At 37.7% G+C, this 22,760-nt stretch overlaps 1 protein-coding gene across 1 annotated transcript; it reads left to right on the top strand.

The window, feature by feature from the left end:
* Nucleotides 1-36: 36 nt before the first annotated feature.
* ABCE1 (ATP binding cassette subfamily E member 1) lies at nt 37-22,255 on the top strand. Its single transcript, XM_045831548.1, has 18 exons — nt 37-172; nt 4,201-4,328; nt 5,026-5,111; nt 7,476-7,573; nt 8,541-8,658; nt 9,348-9,485; nt 9,668-9,737; nt 9,980-10,076; nt 10,932-11,021; nt 11,898-12,019; nt 14,619-14,840; nt 15,759-15,818; nt 15,920-15,978; nt 18,243-18,353; nt 18,430-18,572; nt 18,696-18,818; nt 20,145-20,256; nt 21,748-22,255. The coding sequence occupies exons 2-18, from the start codon at nt 4,226-4,228 to the stop codon at nt 21,793-21,795; spliced, it is 1,800 nt and encodes a 599-aa protein (XP_045687504.1). The 5' UTR covers nt 37-172; nt 4,201-4,225; the 3' UTR covers nt 21,796-22,255.
* The last annotated feature ends 505 nt before the right edge of the window (nt 22,256-22,760 follow it).

The raw sequence follows: 22,760 nt of genomic DNA, 5'->3' as shown, positions 1-22,760 counted from the left end.
AGGGAGCAGTTTGTCGCGTGCGCACACTACGTTCCTTTAGCATGCGCCAGGCGGAGGCTGGGCAGCGCCATTTTGGCCGGAGGCCGTAGGAACACGTTGTGAAGCTGGGAAGTGACGGCAAAAGCTGATTTGGCCTCTGCGCGCCCCTTCGCGAGGGGCTTGTTCTCTCCAGGTAGGTAAATAGCCTCAGGGATTCGGCCGTTATCTCTGATCTTTCACGACTTAAAGATTATAGGGATCTTCTCTAAGAACCTGTGATTAGGCCTCAGGTGACAGCGATGGGGACGGTAGCGGCGCGTGGCAGTTGGCTTGGGTGGGATGGAACAGCTGGAACCGCCGGAACGCCGGGCCGGGGAGGGCATGGCACGTCGCGCTTCCGCTCCAGCTGATCTGGTTCGCGACCGCTGTTGCCCGCCACCCCCATCAGAGTCTAGGAGAACAGACCTAGGTGCCAACGCAACGATGCTACCTCCACCGCTTCCAGTCCCCCTTTACCCCGCTCCTACTCTAGGGCTGAACCATCTACAGAGGACGGCACCTTCACAATTTACAGCACCCCCCCCCCATTAATCCCATTCTCCCCCTAGCAGAGTAAAATAGATATATTTTCACATGTGCGTATTTGATTATGGGGGATAGTGGCCTTTTCTTATGCCGCTTGGTGACTATAGAATCAGTCATCGCATCTTGACGCCATGAAGTTGGATACTCGTCCACTCCCAGTATTTACAGAAAAGAGGGCCAGGTCTCGCTTTACTTTTCTCATAGGACCCGGCTGTAACGGAGGTTACCCCAGATAAGCTCCCATTTGAACGCCTTTAGCTTTTTTGGTGCGCTTTCATAGCATTCAGCACTTTTCGCCTTGATGACTATACCTTCTACCCCTTAATTATATTTTAAACTCCGTGAGGTCAGGGCTGGTGTCTTAACTCAAAATGCTTTATTTTCCCTCCAGTGGTTCCTGCATTGTAGTCGTGATGGTCACAACCGGGGTTCCACATCCCAAACCTACAGAAGCCTATTCTCTCTCTCTCTCTCCCCCTCCCTCTCTCCCCCCTCCCTCTCCCCCCTCCCCGTTAAGTCGATAAAAGTGAGAACTGTCAAAACAATGTTTTACTTTTCTTTTATCTTCTCTTCCACAGGACAGCTAGCTAGACATTAATGACAATGGTGTTTATGTTGCAGTCCTGAGTACATGTGTCCTGTACACCGAGACTTCTTTCTGTTCCAGCTACCTGGCAGTAGTGCTTTGTCAGTGTTAACCAAGGGCTCTTATATTGTATTTGAATCAAAAACGTGCCTTTTGTTTTAGTTAAAAACCTTGTTCTCCCCTATAAAAAAAATTTTAGGAAGATCATGTGATATAATAGCTGGGGTTTTTCAAAAAATGAAAGCAATATTTAATGTCCCTTCTGAATGTCTTCAAGACTCTGAAATCAGAGTTGTGTACCACTCCCAACTTGGGTGTTTTATAAGACTAATAATCTACAATAATCATAGGTTAGAGTATTTAGTACGATACTAAGTTTCGTTCATTGACAGCGCTCTTTAAATACTTTCATGTGGTATTATAATGATTTGGTCTCAGACTGCAGATGCTTTTCATATATGTCCCTTTTTCCTCCCAGCTGGAAGAATGACAGACAGCGAGGGTCATTGTTTGAATACCTATTTTGTAAGATCTGAAATATGTTCAAATCCCTTTTTGTTCCCAGGAATAATTTATCAGTGTGTTTTATGTAAATCATCATATTGACTATCTCTTATATTTTTATTTTTCTATGAAAATTGTTATAATCACTCTGTTTTTTAAATGGTTTGAAATATTAGATGAAACATTTTAGTAGTTTGGCTGATACAAAGTTTAAGCAATTTCAGGATAAAACATTTATCTCCTGGAGAATTCATTACACTCATGCACCAGGTAATTTATATTTGTGCCCAGTTTTATTTTAATGACTAACTAAAGAATCTTCACTTTTTAGGCAGTTGTTGCTTCCAGAATGATAGATCTTTGGAGCAGTTCAAAAGTAATTTAATGTCTCCCTCTTCTGATCTTTATGAGACATGGACCAGTTTTGGTCTTAGACTGAAAATGGGGTAAAGTGAGCCTCTACGTTAACATGACTTTGTGCGCTATATAACTGTTTAGTCTTCTTGTCAGTGATTTTCTTTCTATATATACTTTAGTGGATAAACTCTCACTATGAAATATTGGTAGCTTCAAAGATTTCTGAAGTTGCTATAATCTATAGGAAAATTATTTACTATATTTAAATTTATATCTTCATCGACATGCTTCAGCTCCTGCTATGTGCTAGGTACTGGTCTAGCCCCTGAGAAAACAGATGTACAAAATCCCTGCCCTCATGATGGAGTACATTCCACTTGAAGAGGGAAAAATATTGTCTGTGTGTGTAGAGGGAGAGAGAATATATAAAAACATATATGATAAATGTTTATATGTACTATATATACACATGTGAAATACCTATAAACTTTCATAATGGAAAGAGAAGAAAAATAAAATAGGGAAGAGGGACAGAAAGGCAGTCAGATATATTTTTTTTGGATGTATAGCTAGAGAAGGAAGGCTCACTGAGAAATAAACATCAAAGACTTGAAGGAGTGAGCCATGTAACTCACTAGAGTGAATAGCATTACAGGCAGAGGGAAGAGAAAATGCCAAGACCAGGAAGCAAGAACAGGTCTGGCCTGTGCTAAGAGCAGCTAAGAGCAGCAAGGAGCCAATGCAATGGGCAAAATGAGCAGCTCGAGTAGTTGGTGGTGAGCTCAGAATGCTAACAGAGGCTGATCAGTGTGCTTCGCTGGTGGTTTTCAGGCTTTTATTCAGAGTAGAGAAACCATTGCAGGATTTTAAAATAGAGGAGTGGCATGAATTGGCTCACACATTAAGAGAACATTCAGGCTCCTATCTTGAGAAGGGACTGTCAAGGGTTGGACAGAAGGAGGTAAGAGCAGAAGCAAAGAGATCTGTTGGGAAGCTGTTAGAGTAATGAAGTTACAAGCTGTTTTGATGGAATGATACTCACTAAAGCTTGGAATGGATTCCAGAGAAAATACAAATTCAAAACAACTGACTATAGGTGACTCTTTCAATTAGTCTTGCTGCAAAAGAAAGAAAATATGAAGCAATGAGAGAAGGCGAGGTTGGATAATAGAGTGTTTGAATAAGGAGGGAACGGGCCAGTGGAAAGACTAATTGATGATGTGAAAGGCGGGAGGGAGAGTTATTGGGACAGTCTCCCTAGTGGGTGTCTTTTAGTGTGCACATGGACTCGGCTCTGGAAGCAGGGGCGGTATGGTTGCTGGTTGGCTAAGGGTTCACTTGAGATGATCTCGTCAAGCATGGCTTGGTTGTTTCTCTACCCGTTTTCAGCTGTATGTGTGCAGATGAAGAATTGTGTTTAATCAGGATTGTGTCAAGAGTATAAATGATTGACAATGGAATTTTAGCTAGGCACAGATGGAAACGAAGCTGCGAAGGGTTGAGAGAAAGTGGAAACATGGTAGAGTCCAGAGGTAGTGGGTCCGAGAAATGGGGGGCTTCAAAGAGCTGGATTGTCGTGTATGAGAACGGTGAGCTGACAAGAGTGGCGGTTAGCGAAGAGGAATTTGTGATGAAAGGATTGCGGTGACTGTATTGGTAATGACAAGGTCAAGAGTTTGCCCGAAGGAAAGAGTGGCTGAGCTAGTAGGGTGAAAGACAAGATCATTGGAGGAGAGAGGTTCAAGGACGAATTGAACCAAAAGCTCCGACAGGAGTAGTAAAAGAGGCTGGAAGGCAGCCCAGGCCGGAAGTCCTCAGTGTTGCCTGTTCTCTGTTGTAAAAGCTGAGACAGCACGTCATTCTGTTTGTTGGGTCTTCTGTGTTTCTCAGCAGTATTTTGAAAGTTGCCTCACATTTGTATGTTTTAAGTTGATTCCTACATCTTTTTGCGTATGAATATTGAAAATGGTGTTTCTTTTCTGTATGTAAACTTTTCAATTGAGGGTATATTTTGTTTTCCCAACCTTACTACATTATTTTATACTTTTGCTGTTTTTTTTTTACTAGTTCCAGATGATCTTTTCTGAATCAAGCGATAATTTATGCCCTCTATCTAAGTTTTATGCCTGACTTATTTCTCAGTTAATTTCATTGATTATGCCATAATTTTTAAAACTTTTCCTTCATAGAAGCTGGAGATTCCTACCTAGAATTATGGCAGATAAATTAACGAGGATTGCCATTGTCAACCACGACAAGTGCAAACCTAAGAAATGTCGGCAGGAGTGCAAGAAGAGTTGCCCTGTGGTTCGAATGGGTAAGCTGTCCTTGGATCTGTAAAGAATAAGAGATTTTAAAAGGAATAAATTGGCTTCAGAGTTCTCTGGACTTTAGCCATTTGTCTCTTTGAAATGAAAAGAGAAGACTAGATTTTATTCTGAATTTTTTACTGCTTTATAACCATATGATTCTGGTTGTTCTAATTGTGGGATAATGTATGGGTATCAACATTTTTAAAAGTTTATTGAATATAAAATCAAGACACAGTTCAAGCTACTGAGATTCTTGCTGTTCTACAAAATCCTATAATTATTCTTAAGTTATGGAGAAAGGTCTATCCATATGTTCAAGATTAAATGAATTTACAGCAACTCGGAATTGATGAATTGTCAGTAGTCTTTAGTACTGTGTTAAATGTACTGGTGAGGTATGCGCTTATTGAATCTTAAGAGACTTGGGGTGTCATCTCTCGTATTGTGCTTTTGAGAAATTCCATTGTTAATATCCCTGTTCTCACGCAGAGTTTAATTCAATCTGTGTAGCAGATGGCTGCTTACCTTTTTAGAACGTCATTGATCTTGCTAACATATTTCATTCTTTTGTCTGGTATACATTACCATCCCAAGGCAGATTTTGTAAATTAAATATTTAGGTCAATCAGCTTAAAAATAAGATCTGCCACAATTTTAGAGTCATCCCCCTCTTGCCTCATAAGATATCTTTTCCTTTGCCAGGAAAATTATGCATCGAAGTTACACCCCAAAGCAAAATAGCTTGGATTTCTGAAACTCTTTGTATTGGTTGTGGTATTTGTATTAAGGTAAGTGATATTTTATTACCAATCAAACTTGTAACCTGTAAGTTCTGAATACATCATAATTGTTTTTAAAGAGAAAAAATATAAAGCAATGAACCAAGAGTATAAATTTAGGAAAATTGTACCTATATCAGTAATATAATATTGTTGCTTTTTAAATAAGCCAACTTTTTATTTAAAAGTAGTCCTTGCTATACTCAATTTTGTAAAGGCATTTTGAACCAAAATTACACTTTTTTCACCCTTTTATGAGAAGGACATTCTCCAGCAATGTCTTCACCAGAACCTTTTGGAAGTGTGAATATCAAAAAAAAAAAAAAATGTGAGTTATATTACATACACTCTTTCAAGGCTGTGTTTAATTTTAAATTTACATCTTTTAAATAGAAGTTCATATAGCCAAAAATTTTCAATTTAACCTAATCTTTAAGTGCTTTTTCTGCTATATTATGCATTCTTCTATTGTTGAATTTATTCCAGTAGTACAGTTTTTCAAAATACCCCAAATAGTTTTTGTTGCATCAAATAGTTTGATTAGGACTTTTGACTTAAGAATGATAACTTTCCAACTTAAATTCATGAAAGATATTTGGAGGTGGTGAATGACGTTCTTAATTTAGGTGCTTGTAGATAGTATAGTTAGTTTAGAAAAAACCTTTACCTGTGTGTGAATACCACCGTGTCACTCATTCTGCTAAGGCTTATGTGTATTTTCCATTGGTTTCTCAATCCATAGTTAAGTATCCAGAAAGATTTTGGTACCTGAAAGCATTTTCCCTTATTTCAAAAACATAAGCACACAACGTTTACTGATCCTTACGTCACAGTGTTCTGGGTGCTGGACTGATTTTGAACAATATGTTGCTAATTCTATGAAGAAGGAACTCTATTTTCTTTCTTCACTGCTATAGAAAATGAGGGTCCAAAATTTGGATGTGCACTCCAGTGGCTGGAAAGATTCTAATGTGAAGAGTCTCTTTGGAATGGGGGTAGTACATACCCTATGAACATTAAGATACTCACAATGCACCTTGTGTATGAACAGTATGGATTTTTTTTCCTTGTAGATTTAGAGAAGTTTAAATTACTTGCAGCCTATAAGCATTTCATACACATTGATAGGATAAAAAGAATTCTATAAATGAGGGTAACTATTAGGAGAAAAATATCTCAGGCAAAGAATTAATAGTTTTGGTTAGACTCTAACCATTAGAGGATAGCAATTGTTAGAAAGCAAGAGTTTTATTTATTTTTTTTAATTATCTATGTTCTTATAACATAAAATGGGGAGTCACTGAAATCTTTATATACAGTAACTTTTGAATTAGTCCTTGAGCTCACTGAACAGTTCTGGTAAGCATCCCAAGTGTGAGGTTGTGCTCTTTGGGATGTGCCTTTTTTAAGTTACCTGTACTTCTGATAAATTTTTCTAACCACATTGCCAGTCTTAAATGACCTTCCAGTTCTTGTCATTCTTGTTCCATAGACATTTTTATCTGATTGATAAGCAGTTGTTAATTGAATAAGTTTTTTTATGAGTCTTTTTTTTTTTTAAGATTTTATTTATTTTATTTTTAGAGAGGGAAGGGAGGGAGGGAGGGACAGACAGACAGACAGACAGACATCAATGTGCAGTTGCTGGGGGTTATGGCCTGCAACCCAGGAATGTACCCTGGCTGGGAATCGAACCTGGGACACTTTAGTTCCCAGCCCGCACTCAATCCACTGAGCTACGCCAGCCAGGGAGTAAGTCTTTTTTATTAACGTGAATTTACTCAGTTGGAATATGAAGCATCTTTTTCATATGGGATGCTTAAAAATCACAGCAGAAAGGCATTAATCCCTGCTCTGTCCAAATGTTACACTAGCTGTTACTGGGCATAAATAAAACAATAAATGTACAATCCATGACCTTAAAGGACTTTACCAGGGAGATGCAAGTGTGTACAAAGACAGGAAGAAGGACGTAGAGGGAAGAAATGTGACACGGGCTGAATATGCAGCCGAATAGTAACCATGTCTTGTCTTGCCTCTTAGCCTTCTCTTATCTAGTCATGTAAAATATACTGCTCCAAGCTCTAGATAGAGCCTCCCAGTTGTGTAAGATTTTTCAGTAAGCATTAAATGCATATTAAATGTCTAAGAATCATGACAGTCACTAAGGTAAATTAGTCAGTATGACTCTTGCCTTCGAGGAACTTAACTTTCAATTTTTAAGAAGAAAAGGAAATGAAAAAATCCTTTACATCTTTGTGCAATTCCCACATTTGGAAGATGGCTTGTAAAAAAAATTTTAATCTCTCCATTTTAGTCATGTGTATACTTCTAAAAATTAACACAAAATTAATTCTTTACTTTTAATAACAGAAATGCCCCTTTGGGGCCTTATCAATTGTCAATTTACCAAGCAACTTGGAAAAAGAAACAACACATCGATATTGTGCCAATGCCTTCAAACTTCACAGGTATATTTTCAAGTCAACATTCCTCTTTACTGCAGTCCAAAGTAAAATACCTTTGGGATTTTGAGAGAAATGCAAAACTGGAGAAAAATTGTGTTGTCCATGCACTTAAGAGAAATACAGTGTTGTAACGTGCAGATTTACACATCAGTCATCTATTCTGGCTAATAGCAGAATTACCTGGGGGTCTTTTTTAAAACTATAACGCCCAGGTGAATTACATCACGTCTGTGGATGAAGAGTCTGGAAAGTTATAAAAGCTTCCAGGTGACTCTAATATATAATTGGGGTTGCAAATCACTGTTGTTAACAATACCCTTTATTCCCAAAATGACTTTTAAGGAAAATTGTCTCTGATTTTATTTATTCATTTAATGATCTACAGAGCATATTACTCTGAACTTGGACATATATTGTTAAATCACAGGAATCCTTTGAGGTTTTCAATCTCCTGAACACTAATATTTTGAATCTGGAAGTCTAGATTTAACAAATAAAAAGGTGTTTCTCAACCTGCCAGCTTTAAGAGGCCTACTGCAGCAGGGAACATGGAGTGGAGTATTTCTGGTTGGTGTGGCACTTCTCTCCTTGTAAGTAAATGGCAGGCCAGACCAAACCCAACCCAACCAGACCCACAGTGTGAGGGTGCACCTGCTATGATGCTTTGTACCCGAGCATTTTGTCATATGTTAAAACTGAGCCTTATATGTAAAGAAGAATTGTTACTTTAGAATGGACTTTGAATGGAAATTGAATAAATAAAATGGAGTAATATTGTCATAGATGCATTTCTAACAATTAACAGTTTAATCTTGGCTGGGTTTTTTTCTAATAGTCAATAATGTCTGCATATATCTTTTAGCTTAATGGATGTGTGTGGAGTGCAAGTGTATTAAAGAATGTCATTCTGATATTATGTAGTTTATTCTACCTGAGTCTGAATTTTATGGTTTTTGTATACTTTTGACAGGTTGCCTATCCCTCGTCCAGGTGAAGTTTTGGGATTAGTTGGAACTAATGGTATTGGAAAATCAACTGCTTTAAAAATATTAGCAGGAAAGCAAAAGCCAAACCTTGGAAAGTACGATGTACGTATTACCACCTTATAAAAATGGAAGAGAGTGTACACATGTGTGATTTTTTCTTAAGTTATTTTCAGGATTATCTGTGAAATGAATGCTAAGAAACTGTATATAGATTAAACTCCTTTTTGAATTAAAAATCTGTTGAATCCCTTCCCAGTACGCCAAGGTTGTGGGTTTGATCCCCAGTCAGGGCACATATAAGAATCAACCAATGCATGCATAAATTAGTGGAAGAATAAATTGATGTTTCTATCTTTGTCTCTACAAATCAATTTTTTAAAAAGTCTGTTGATGCTTCTTAACTGATTATACTGAGCTTCGTTGAACTGTTATGAGTTGGCATGCCTTGATTGGGAATTACATCTTCAATCTTAAAATCATTAGAAGCCATAGTATTCTATTTGGACACATGTTCTATTTTGTATAATAGTCGTCTTCTTTGCAATTATGTTATTAAATTCATCCCTGGCTGGTGTGGCTCAGTGGATTGAGCACCAGCTTTCGAACCAAAGGGTCGCCTGTTCGATTCCCAGTCAGGGCACGTGCCTGGTTTTTGGACCAGGTCCTCAGTTGGGGGTGCGCAAGAGACAACCATACATTGATGTTTCTCTCCCACTCTTCTCCCTCCCTTTCTCTAAAAATAAAATAAAATATTTTAAAAAATTAAATTCAGATTATACATGTGTTTCTAGGATCCACCTGATTGGCAAGAAATTTTGACTTACTTCCGTGGATCTGAGTTGCAAAATTACTTTACCAAGATTCTAGAAGATGACTTAAAAGCTATCATCAAACCTCAATACGTAGACCAGATTCCCAAGGCTGCAAAGGTCAGTTGCTTTTTAGGAAGAATTTATGTTTTATAGATATCAGTGGAGGTATAAGAGATAATGTCCAATTAAATTTGTTCTACTTTGTAATTTTAATATTGAAGGAGATATTGGGGTAACATTGAATTTAATTTTAACATTGGAGGAATGCAGTAATAACTGTTTCTGGTATATCACGACAGGGGACAGTGGGGTCTATTTTGGACCGAAAGGATGAAACAAAGACACAGGCAATTGTATGTCAACAACTTGGTACGTGTTTATTTTGTGTGTGTGTTTTAATAGGCCCTAAACTTCAATCATAAAATAAAACATCTTTATATGGATTACTGAAATAAATGGGAAAATCTCTGATAGTTATTATACTTACTTTTTATGTTGCATGATTTTCAGCTGAAATATTCAAACCCAGAATGACCTGCAATGTACATTTTGCTCAGCGGAGGTGAAATAAACTTACAACATTCAACACAATGCCTCTGTGTTCTTTGTAGATTTAACCCATCTGAAGGAACGAAATGTGGAAGATCTTTCAGGAGGAGAGTTGCAGAGATTTGCTTGTGCTGTCGTTTGCATACAGAAAGCTGACATGTAGGTTACTTTACACCTTTTATAGATCTCAGTCCTTGCTTGAGAGTTAATGATTTGTAACACTGCTAATAAGGCAGTGGTTTTGAGATAAATTAATACACAGTATCTTAAGATTCTAATTTTGAGGTAAGATGTTGAAGCAGTTGTACACTCACTGCCAATCTGCCCTGTTATTCCTACAGGGGGAGAAATTTATTTAGTTAAGTACTTTAAAACTGTTGGGGTCCAGAGCTTTTTAATGTAAAGTTGGTTGTTTATTATTTAAATTGTACATAAGAGTATTTTTAGGGTGTAAGTTCTCCAACAGTGCCAGCAAGTTTTTTCAGTACTTCAAGTGGAACGTGAGGTCCCTTGGGTTACTCTAAAGCAGGGTGGCATGCCACGGGAGAGTGGGAGGGGCGGGTTTCCTTCCTGCCTGCCAGTGCTGCCCCCCGCCCGCACCCCCCATATATTGCCCCCGTCTTCCCTGTTTCTGCTCTGGCATCCAGAGCAGGCTAGCTCTTCTCACAGTGTAGTCTGCAGTTCTGTGCACGCCCTCCATTCCAGAAGCTGTGAAGTTTGCTTTCCTGCAACTGACCTTAGCCATAACAGAACATTTTTCATAAGCAGGCGACAGTTTGTAAGTTAGCCTCCTCTGGGAGTGCCTCCCCATATTCATGTGCAGTCCTGCTTTTCATTGTTTCTTTTCTACTTCTGAACAAAGCACAGAAGTATTTGCCATTACAGGGTGGGCTCCTCATCAGGATAAGGAGATTTTTGTTATTCACACATACAGTACATAACAGTGTTTTGAAATATGCAAGGTAGATTTGTGCCATGTTTGCCTTTCATTATATTTGTTTTCCTTTCTCACAGTTTCATGTTTGACGAGCCTTCTAGTTACCTGGACGTAAAGCAGCGTTTGAAGGCTGCCATCACCATCCGGTCTCTGATAAACCCAGATAGGTGAGCGCACCCTGGGCACATGCCTGAGTTATTTTGTTACGGATTGCAGTCTGTCGTCAAGGTGTTTGGGGGCAAGTTGTAGGGCACTCGGAAAGTCCAAGTATTGGATCAGTGACAGGTTCAAGGTTGAGGGAAAGAAAAGTCATTTGACTATTAGGATGGGTGGTCCTACAGGGTTAGGGTGTGAGGTGGTAGGGGGGACTTCCACAGGTGAGGATGTAGGCAGGAGACCTTTTAGGAAATAGGATATTCTGAGACACACAAATGGAAAAGTGGATTGTTTAGGAAGTAATGAAAGATCCATTTTTCAGTGTGTCCTATATGTAAATGAAGTAAAAATAGTAGCTTAAGTTTTGGAAGGTCTTTAAAGAAAGTCTAAGGATGTTACTTGTTTCATTGGGAACTGAGAGCCACGTTGAAAATTCTCGAGTGAGGGGCTCTGTGCACCACCCCCTGCCCCTCTCCCCTCCACCCCACTGCAGCTAGCGTGGGACAAGTAGAAAGGTTGGATGTATGAGCTGAAGAGCATAATCATCGAACAGTTTACGCTACATCAGATTTAAACCTCTGTTTCTACTCTGTACAATTTATTAGCAATTTATTCTTTGTTAGCAAAACACATTTTTTATATCCATAACCTATTTCATGTTAACTTTTAGTTGAGGGCAACAATTTGGAATATGAACATTGATAGAATCTTATTGAAAGAAAATATTTCATGGCTTTTGTTTAATATAGTCTGTATGCACAATTTTTTAAAAATGTATCTATTTTCTTGAATTTACACTGTAGTAGAGTTATGTAGCCGTTATAATTAAATATAATTTTAATTTTTTCATGCACATTGTTACATTTTAAATCTGTATTAATTTTCAGATATATCATTGTGGTGGAGCATGATCTAAGTGTATTAGATTATCTCTCTGACTTCATCTGCTGTTTGTATGGCGTGCCAAGTGCTTACGGTGTTGTCACTATGCCTTTTAGTGTAAGAGAAGGTAACTTGCGAAACTGTTTTCACGATGATGTGTTCCCTTGTACTCTGATGCTTAGAAGATGTATTGTTGATACTAAGTCACTATGTTGGTCTAATATTTATCTAAAACTCTGGTCTCAGGGAATTTAATCACTCAACGGAATATGTATAGTACACACAGTTATATTTATCACTTGTTATACACAACCTATTTGGAGAATTTTCTGCTGGGGAAGGTAGAAATGCTATATCAGTTTTACTGTTTATTTGCTATATTTTGCTATATTGAAAGTTTCTTTTACATTTTGGCTTCTTTAGAATCATTGTATTATTTATCATCTTCAACTTCATCTGTGACAGGCTATTACCGGTAGTGAAACTCTTAAATTCACTTACTGCTTATCTTGTTTCAAGTTTATCTGTTACCTGTTCTAGGTTGTAGAACCAAGACTGTCTCAAATTCTAAGATAGCTTAGTAAGTATAACATATAGTTTATATGTTATACTATAACATATAGTATATGTTATACTATACTATAGTATACTATAACATATAGTTTATATGTTATACTTACAAACAGTTTAGTAAGTGACTAAAAATTTGGTAAAACAGCTTAGTGAGTATATTTTTTATGTATTCCTTCTGCTGTCGGGAGAGGGACTCGCTGGCCTCTCGTTTCCTAGCCCTTCCCTGCCTCCGCCAGGTAGGCCGCAGTAGAAACGAGCCTGCCACCGAGTGGCTACTGAAACGGCATAAGCGTGTTCTCCACCCGGCACGCCTTTTTTCATTGAATTACTTTACATTTCTTCTCTTTGGCTGTGCCTTAAGCTGACAATCTAGAATACATGAAAAGACTGTTTAGTTCATAACTTGAAAAAAATACCATATTCTATAAAAAATGGCTTTTGAGATACTGAAGACATTTTTGGAAAATGAAATTTATATTGCATTATACGTTTTGCATAAAAAGACAGCGGTAGCTTTTTAATTTTTAAAAGTACGTAATATTTTAGTTTAAGATTTGGGGAAGGATTTGCAATCACTTCTTGTGCTTGGAGATAAATAGATGCATATATTAAGGAAAAATTTGTGAGATTGCTCAGTTTTCTTTCCAGTAGTCTTAAAGAGATATCAGAAACAAGTATTCATGCTTGATTTGCCTCAATTTGCCGATATTTGTGAGCGCCCTCTCTGTGCCACACAGTAGTAATAGTGCCCGAGTTGTGCTGGTAATCACGGGGGACCGGCACCCTCCTCGCAGGTGCGCACCCTCCTCGCAGGTGCGGGTATAAACACCCCGTGTAAAGGCTCCGCCTTTGAAGAGGTAGTCCTGGGGAGGTTTTGAACGTGCCTTATCTGTTACGACAATTCAGGTAACAGACCACTTAATCTTTCGCTTTTCTTTAATGCACTGAAATGAATGCAGTATATACAAAAGCTCTCTTTGAATGGTAAGGGCAGGAAGACAAGCATTGTGGCAGGAATGTAAAGGCTGATGTTTTGCTCAAAGTTCTTTATTTCTCTTGAGTCTTCATTTCCTTACCTGATAAATTATGCACTTGGACTAAATGGTCACTAAGGTTCCTTCAAGTTTATGTTTTTATTTTATTTTTGGTTTTAAATTTTTAACCACATTTATAGTTTTTAAATAGTTTAAGGTTTTTTAAAAATGCTGCTTTTGGCAGAATAAATGTATCCATTCGTTTGTTCTGTCAGCAAATATTTAATTGAGTACCTATGATTTAGGCTGAGCCATACGGGCCCCTGATGTGGCTCCTGGATCCAGAGAAACAAATAACATTCTCAGACTTTGTTTCAAGACCTTCCAAAACTTCAGCTGCTGTCTTTCTCTCACTTCTCATTTACAGGAAACACGGAAAAATAGATCTTTTCCGTGTTTCCCGAATAATCCACTTTTTTCATTTCTGTGTGTCTGCCATTATGAATCTTAACAACATGAGTATGCAGAGATTCTAATGTATGTAATATGTTAGCTTATTTTCAGTTTTTAAAACCTTTTTAGATAGTGGGGTTTAATTTTGTATAATGAAACCAAAAAGTCAAATGAAGTTCATTATTATAAATGTCTTACAAACCCACAAAAATAATTGGGGGGAAATGCAATAAATTGTAACTTCAGTATATAATTATAGATTATAAAAGTATTCATGTGAAAATGAATACTCATAGTTTAAAATTATTCCCCAAACTGTTTTATATCATTATATGGCAAATCTATGAAAACATTCCACTTTTACTAGTCATTTGTAGACAAAAATTGCAATTTTTGACTTAAACCAGCAGAAATGGCGTCATATGCTTTTGCATTAAACCTGATGGGGGGGCAAATCTTGTAAAAATCACATCATAATGAAAGGATGTGCTTTGTGTGTGTGTGTACTGGGCACATACATATGCATGAGTTATTCAAACTTGCATTAGGTATATAAAACACGATGTTGTCACTGCATGTTGTAAACCCACGGAAATTTAAATCTGCTTAGAATGCTCCCAAGAGAGCCCAGGGTTTGAGCTTTTATGTAATAATAATTTCTTGCTGTAGAAAAGAATTAGTCTTTAACTGATCTTTACTAATCTATTGTCAATAACTTTTCAATAGGCATAAACATTTTTTTGGATGGCTACGTTCCAACAGAAAATTTGAGATTCAGAGACGCGTCACTTGTTTTTAAAGTGGCTGAGACAGCCAATGAAGAGGAAGTGAAAAAGATGTGCATGTACAAGTACCCTGGGATGAAGAAAAAGATGGGAGAGTTTGAGCTGGGAATTGTAGCTGGAGAGTTCACAGATTCCGAAATCATGGTGATGCTGGGGGAAAACGGTAGGTTTTTCTAATTTTTCATAGTTAGGCATCAGTTCTGTTTACCTCTAATACCTTAGTTGTAACTACTCTGTGAAAAAGTTGGACTCAGTTATCAGTCTGGGAGCTGGACTGAACCCATACATTTCTAAGTGTATGCAATAGTTCACATTTTGTGACATTGTATGATTTAGTATGTCCTTCAGTCAAGTTCATATTTATTTTGCTTCATAATCTTCAGTAAAAATAAGGAGTTTTTTTAGTCTTTTTTTTCTATGTATAAATTGACAGGGCATTTATTCATTTATGATACTGACAAGGAGGAAAGAATATTGGTAGTTCAGAAGCAATTACGCTTAAAATTTCCTTGCACTGTTTCTTTTGGAGCTTTTCTTCTTTTAAAGTCAAACTAATCTACCTCTGCGAATAGTTATATCACCAGCATTTTTTATATGAGGTTGCCATCGTAAATATGAGATGAATTTAAGTACCAAATGCCTGGTATTACCTTCATGATTCTAAGAAACGTTTGAATTGTATACTTACAGCTTACAAAGCTGCAGAACAAAACTTTTTTATGAGGATTTGCTGCAATATATCAGCCTTTAGTTAATGGAGGGGTTTTGAGCTCGGTTGCAGTTAACTCAAATATTTTATGTAAATGGACTTTATAATGATGATCTCAATCATATTCTATCTTAAATTGTGTGCATTGACATTTTAGCTAAATATAAGTCTTTTAAAAAGTAGCATGAGTCTTATTTTTCCTATCATTTATTAAAATGGTCATTATAAGCTTTAACTAGTTTATATTCCTCCTGATTACTTTAGAATGATGTCCATAGGTTAATCATCTCAGTTAAACCCCAGTAGTATGTGGTGACTTACTCTAAATGTAAAGCATCTTACAAGTTGACTTGTTTTACATTGTGTTGCCAGGTACTGGTAAAACGACATTCATCAGAATGCTCGCTGGGAGACTTAAACCTGATGAAGGAGGTACTGTTGTAGTTCTGAGTCCTTTTATTCTGTTCCATATACAGTAAACACTGAAGTTCTGGGCAGTTGTCAGTGTCTTATTTATCTGTATTATTTTGCAGGAGAAGTACCGGTTTTAAATGTCAGTTATAAGCCACAGAAAATCAGTCCCAAGTCAACCGTGAGTTATTCTGTTACGTGGTTATTAAAGTTTATATGTATGTACCTACAACTTGAATCTTTTACTGTTTTAAAATTCTTCTCCAAATTAGTTTCTATACAGTTTTATCAATAAGTGGCTAAAGAACATATTAAACTCTGGCTAGTGTAGCTCAATGGATTGAGGGCCGTCCTGAGAACTGAAAGGTCGAAGGTTCGGTTCCCTGTCAGGGCACATGCCTGGGTTGTGGCCAGGTCCCCAGTTGGGCATGTGTGAGAGGCAGCTGACTTAGTTTCTCTCCCTCAGTCCCTCCTTTTCCCTCTGAAAATAAATAAAATCTTAAAAAAGGAAAAAGAAGAAGGTATTAACAAGGCATTCATTTCCACTACTGAGAAAATCCTTTTAAAACCTGATAGGTATCTTTTTCCAAAATGAACCTTTGAAATACATGTTTTGTGCTATTAAAAAAATCAAGAAAGTAAAAGGGCCCTGGCCTGTGTGGCTCAGTTGGTTGGAGCGTCATCCCGTACACCAAAAGGTTGCAGGTTTGACCCCTGGTCAGGGCACATACCTAAACTGCGGGTTCAATCCTTGGTTGCCAGGGTGCATACAGAAGGCAACCAATTGATGTTTTTCCCTCATATATGTATTTCTTTCTCCCCACTCTCCCTAAGCAATGAAAATAAAATATCCTCAAGTGAGGTTAAAAAAAAAGATACTGAGATGGCCACCCACAGGATGAGATAAACCATTTGCAAATCATATATATATAATGAGGCACTCATATCTAGAATATATACAGATTTCTTACAACTAACTCCACTTAAAAACGGGCAAAGGCCCTGGCTGGTGTAGCTCAGTGGATTGGGGGCGGGCCGCAAACCAAAGGGTTCCTGGTTTGATTCCTAGTCAGGGCGCATGCCTGGGTTGTAGGCCAGGTCCCCAGTGTGGGGTGCATGTGGGGCAACCCCACATTGATGTTTCTCTCCCTCTCTCTCTGCTTCTCTTCCCCTCTCTCTAAAAATGAATAAATACAATTTTTAAAAATAAATAAAAATTTAAAAATGGGCAAAGGATTTGAATAGACATTTTTCCAAAGATGATATACAAATATTCAGTAAGCACATTAAACGATGCTCAGCATCCTTAGTCATTAGAGAAATGCAAATCTAAGCCCCATTCAGCCACACTGCAATGACTTTAAATCAAAATGAACAATAAATATTGGTGAGATGTAGAAGTACAGAACCTCGTACACTGCTGGTGTGTAAATGGTAAGCCACTTTGAAGAACCTGGCAGTTCCTCAAACAGTTAAACATAGTTACATATGAACCAGTATTTCCACTAGGAGGTATGTACCCAAGAGAAATGAAGACTATCTCAACAGAAACTGGCACACAAATGCATTATTCGTCATAGCCAAAATGTGGAAAACAAGCCAAATGTCAGTCAACTGATGAATGGATAAACACTGTGTAGATACATAAAGTTTAATGTTATTCAGCCATAAAAATAAATAAAATACTGATACATGTTACAATATGGGTGAACCTTGAAAACATGAAGTTAATCTTTAGTTTCTGCAGGTGTTGTAACAAACTTACTGACTACTGTACCTATATTCAGTACCTCAATATCCAGGTCTATCGGAGATGGCTGTGCTTACAATAAAAACTTTATCATTGATACTTTCTTTTAATTTACTGACTTTTAAAGAGGAAGGGAGAGAGCAAGAGAAACATCAATTTGTTGTTCCACTTACCTGTGCATCCATTGGTTGCTTCTTGTATATCTGAGGACCGAACCTACAGCCCTGGAGTGTGGAGATGATGTTCTGACAAGCTGAGCTTCCTGGCCAGGGCTTCACTGATACTATCTATAAGCTTAGTTTTTAAGTTCTCAAACTCAGACCTCTCCTGGAGTAACAGTCAGTAGGCATCTTAAGATTCATCCCTATCAGTTTGTGTTATCTTACTGATTACATGATATTCAGTGACCTTAAGAATTATAACTATTCTCAGATCACTTCTACACTGAAACATTCATCATTTACTACTTTCAGATGCCAAGATTATCGCCTTTTTTACTTGTTGGACATGATGGGTTTTTAATTAAATTTCAGAACATGCCACACATGACAGATAAGCATGAAAACACTGTTGGTATTTGTTGGTGGCAAATTGATATACTTATACTTTTGCTCTGGAATTTAACTTTGTTATGATTCGTAACTAGATTAGTTCTATACTGAAATAAAATTTCAGTATTTTCCCATTAAAAACAGGGAAGTGTTCGACAGTTGCTACATGAAAAGATACGAGATGCTTACACTCATCCACAATTTGTGACTGATGTGATGAAGCCTCTGCAAATTGAAAACATCATTGATCAAGAGGTATTCTAACATTTTTTGTGACTCTATTTTAAACTGGATGTCTCCATGTGGTTTGCTAAACAGCTTCTCCAAATAGGTGCAGACGTTATCTGGTGGCGAACTGCAGCGAGTGGCACTAGCTCTTTGTTTGGGCAAACCTGCTGACGTCTATTTAATTGATGAACCGTCTGCGTATTTGGATTCTGAGCAGAGGTTGATGGCAGCCCGAGTTGTCAAACGGTAATGGCCTGCTCATAAGAGGGTTACTTTTGATTTTGTGTACTGGCATACAGCTGTGCTTAACATAGCATTTGAATACTTGATGATATGAAACTACAACAATTTCAAAATTGTGTGTTCTAGTTTCATACTCCATGCCAAGAAGACAGCCTTCGTGGTAGAGCATGACTTCATCATGGCCACCTACCTAGCAGATCGAGTCATCGTTTTCGATGGTGTGCCATCTAAAAACACAGTAGCCAACAGGTAAAACCACTTTCTAAAATACTCAACCTACCTAACTGTAGCTTCTAACAATTAGAAAGTTACTTGCAATTTTCCAGTAAGCTTATGAACACTACTCAGTACCATTTTAAGAAGGAAAGAGATAGCTAGAAATTCTAGAAATTATCCTGCGACATTTAAGATTATTTGTGTGGAATCTGGATGGGACCTGGTAGAACAGTTTTCAGGCTATAGGATAGAACTCCCAGGCTAGGGTGATGAGCATACAGAGTTCTGGGTCCCTCACCTTTTCTTTTCAATTAACTTTGTTGCCATGAGTAGGACTTCCAAAACACACTAGGATTTTAGATTAAAAACCAAAGGTGTCATATATGACAGGTAAGAACCATGTAGGTTACAGGAATGGACTGCTGTCTGGTAGCCAGGCTGTCCACAGCATAACTAAAAGGAGTGACTCCACCTTTCCCCCCCTTTTTCCTCTCATCTTTTTCCTTACTGGCCTGATTGAGAGCAATTGTAACGTAAAGAAGCCTAATGTTCAAGTCGGTTTATGAAACAGTCTCTTAAACTTTTAGTGCTAAAACTTTATATTGGGTTGAACCATATGAAATTACTATGTTCAACAACTTCTGACCTATAAAAACAGTAATTTTATGTGATTCCAACATAATGTTTTCTGGTATTAGGGAGGAATGGAGTTGCTATTTGAATAATTCATGCATGAAATACAACTACTGAGCCTCCCAGAATTCCTTTCTTTTCATTTTAAATTTATATATCAATTACTAAGAATTACATATTTGAGAGTTAAGGGAATTTCTTAGGCCATAAAAGCTTATTTATTGAAATAATGATCCTTGCTTTGTATTTATAAAGTGCTTAAAATGTTCCACGTGTATGATGTGATTTAGCATGATTTAAGATGAGTAAGGCATAGAAACTTGAAAAGTTCTTACTAAAAACCATTAAATTATACATATTCCCTCCAGTGCCAACTTCTAACATAAATATTACCTTTTCTGTTAAATTCTTCTCCCCTAAAAATGTCAGATTTGAAATTCTGTATTTTTAATTAATGATCTTTTGTTCTAAATACTTTAAGTGTTTCCTCCTGTTGCAGATCAGAAACACAATAGATTGTGTTTGTTTTGCACAAAATTATTGCCAAACAAACTAGCCCACACAAAGACATTTCTGAACATAGTTTATAATCCGTGGCAACTGTACTACTACCCAGATGATTTATGATTGGGGATTAGAGGGAATGGGGCTTCTTAGTACTCCTTCCCAAAGAGTAGTTAAATTTAAGGGGTAATTTAATCACAGTTGATCTTTTTTTTATTCTAGTCCTCAAACCCTTTTGGCTGGCATGAATAAATTTTTATCTCAACTCGAAATTACATTCAGAAGAGATCCAAACAACTATAGGCCAAGAATAAACAAACTCAATTCCATTAAGGTATGTAGAAAAAGTATCTTGAATCGTGGGTAACTCCTCAATGTAAATAACTGGAAGGTCGGATTTAGGTCAGAAGGCCGTCTCATTGAAACCTGTATTTCAATCTGATGGCACACGTGACTCCGGCAGGCGGCCACCACGATGTAGCTGCCGTCGCCACCCGGACACTGGCGGAGTTGTTTGTGTCGTCTCAGTCGTGCGCCGTTACGCCACCATTGTTATTGCCCCTTAAAATGTCTTCAGGAAGATGACACTAATTCGCCATCAAAATAAGTTTTTATGAGTACCTTAATTTCTCATATTTTTGTGTTCATGTACAAGAGCAGCGTGATTAAAATGTATATTTTAAGAGTCTGAACAAGCTCCTTCAGTGAGCATCAAGCTCTGAACAATAAAAATACATTTTGTCAGTTTTTCTTTGTAGTATATGAAGTAATCGTGTACCTACACTAGATGTAGCCTGTGAAATATTGGTTATATTGACCTATCTCTTGGTTGCTCAAAAAAAAGAACTCTCAAGAACTATTTGTTTTATATCCCCTGCAGCGCCTCCCTTAAAAAATGCTGCTTACATGTCATGGTCCTCTGGCCATCGTGGCCGTAATTACTACTTTAGAAACTTTAGAAGTGTTTATAGCACACTGGATGGCATTTCCTCGGTTTTATTACTCTCTGCTCCCTTATCTTTGTGACTAAATCGTGAGTTCCTGGAAGGCAGAGACAAAGCCACTGCACTTAGTGTGTCCTCAAGCACCTAACGTGACTTCCGGGTGCCTGTAGCCTGCAGTGTTATCTCACACTACTCACTGGCCTGGAGAATGCAATGACAGGTTCTGCCTTTTGAGGAAGCGTTTTCTCATTTCTGGAAAACATGAAGCAGACGAGAGGACCTAATTCTAGAACACATGTGCAGCTTAATTTTCCTAAGAATTTCTTCTGAAATATTATGAATACTTTCTACTGTCCTTTTTGTTGTTGCAGAAGTGTATGATTCAGTTCTCTCTGCCCCCTCCTCAGTCATACCGTAACCCTAACGAGCGGGCAGCTGGGTAAAGAGGTAGATGGATCATTACTGGCCAGTCAGTAAACAGTACTGAGAGGCAATTACATGTTTTGTGTAGTAGGCAGTTCCTCAACTGACAATATAGACCATTTGTACCAGGAGCTTAATGTTAAAATGATGAAAATGGAAATTAATAGTTTTCCTGGAAATAATTTTATGCAGCAACATTTTACATGTGTAACTAAGGCACTTTATATAAAGGGCTGTTGCTCTAAGTGAACCGAGAGCAGTGTTCTGACAGTCGAGGTGGGTGGCGGGGACAGCAGCGTTGCCTTCCCGTGGGCAGAGGACTACAGGGAGCAGACCGTAAGTGCAGGCGAGGCCGCACGCCATGGTGAATGCCGCTAAGTAACGGTGGGAGCGGAAGTCTGCCCCTGCGTGTAGGAGAACGGTGTTGATGTTTGTTGCTTCTCTTTTTTATTTTTTAGGATGTAGAACAAAAGAAGAGTGGAAACTACTTTTTCTTGGATGATTAGACTGAATCTGGGAACACTGATAAGCCATTTAAAAGAAACATTTATTGGGATTTTTGTCATACAAAACTTTAATCAGGTTTTATGCCCCACATACTCTGGAGCCTGAAGTACAATTTACTTAATGTAACTAAGCCAGTTGTGTTGTAAACCGCTGTCTGAACACATACAAAATGCCACTTTTCTGTTGATAACACCCTTCTTGTGTGTAACATTCTAAAATGAAGACATCTCAAGCTGTACTGATTACCTCCAAATTTTCATGATGTGTGGGAAGATTTTCAGTAGCTGTATCATCATTCATGTGCTGAGTGCTGACCATGTTGCCTGCTTTTGAAAACCCTGGAAAAGGTTTCTGTGCTTACATGGTTCGCCAAGTACGCCAGGAAAATGAACTGCCCTCACTTCAGAAGCCGGTCAGACTCCACTGATGAAATTTGATAAATAAACATTAGGATTGTAATTGTTGTTTGTTTTCAGTCTTGTGTTTAGACTTTCAAAGGAAGAAAATCTACCACAAAACATCACTGTCAGAAAATGGCTGTTACCAACCTACCATTGTTTACAATTTTTGGTGCTTTTGAAATACCTTTATCAAAAATCATTTCAATGCCTCCCTGCCCCTATGAAGAAAATACCCTATCTTTATTCAGATTTACTCAGTTTTAGCATTCCGTAAGATTCTATATTCTATAATTATTCTCAAGGTAATAGTTCTTGAAACATACGTTTATATAATCACTGACCATTTTAAAGGACGCTTACTTTCCTTCAAAGTACAGGCTCAAAGTCTTTAGAGCTGGTACCTAAGCATTTACAGATTTCTAAATTTCCAGATTTCTGATAGCCAAGGATTATGAGCCACTTACCTAAAGGCAACTTCAGCAATACAAAGTCTCCCCATACTCATTTCCGAGTGTGGATATAGAGGACATTATCGAAATCTCTTTGGCCTTCTCAGCAATGGG

Source organism: Phyllostomus hastatus, unplaced genomic scaffold (genome assembly GCF_019186645.2).
Source record: "Phyllostomus hastatus isolate PE091 unplaced genomic scaffold, TTU_PhHast_1.1 phas_contig_159, whole genome shotgun sequence".
Classification (NCBI taxonomy): Eukaryota; Metazoa; Chordata; class Mammalia; order Chiroptera; family Phyllostomidae; genus Phyllostomus; species Phyllostomus hastatus.
This window is presented reverse-complemented; position numbering and strand designations above follow the sequence as displayed.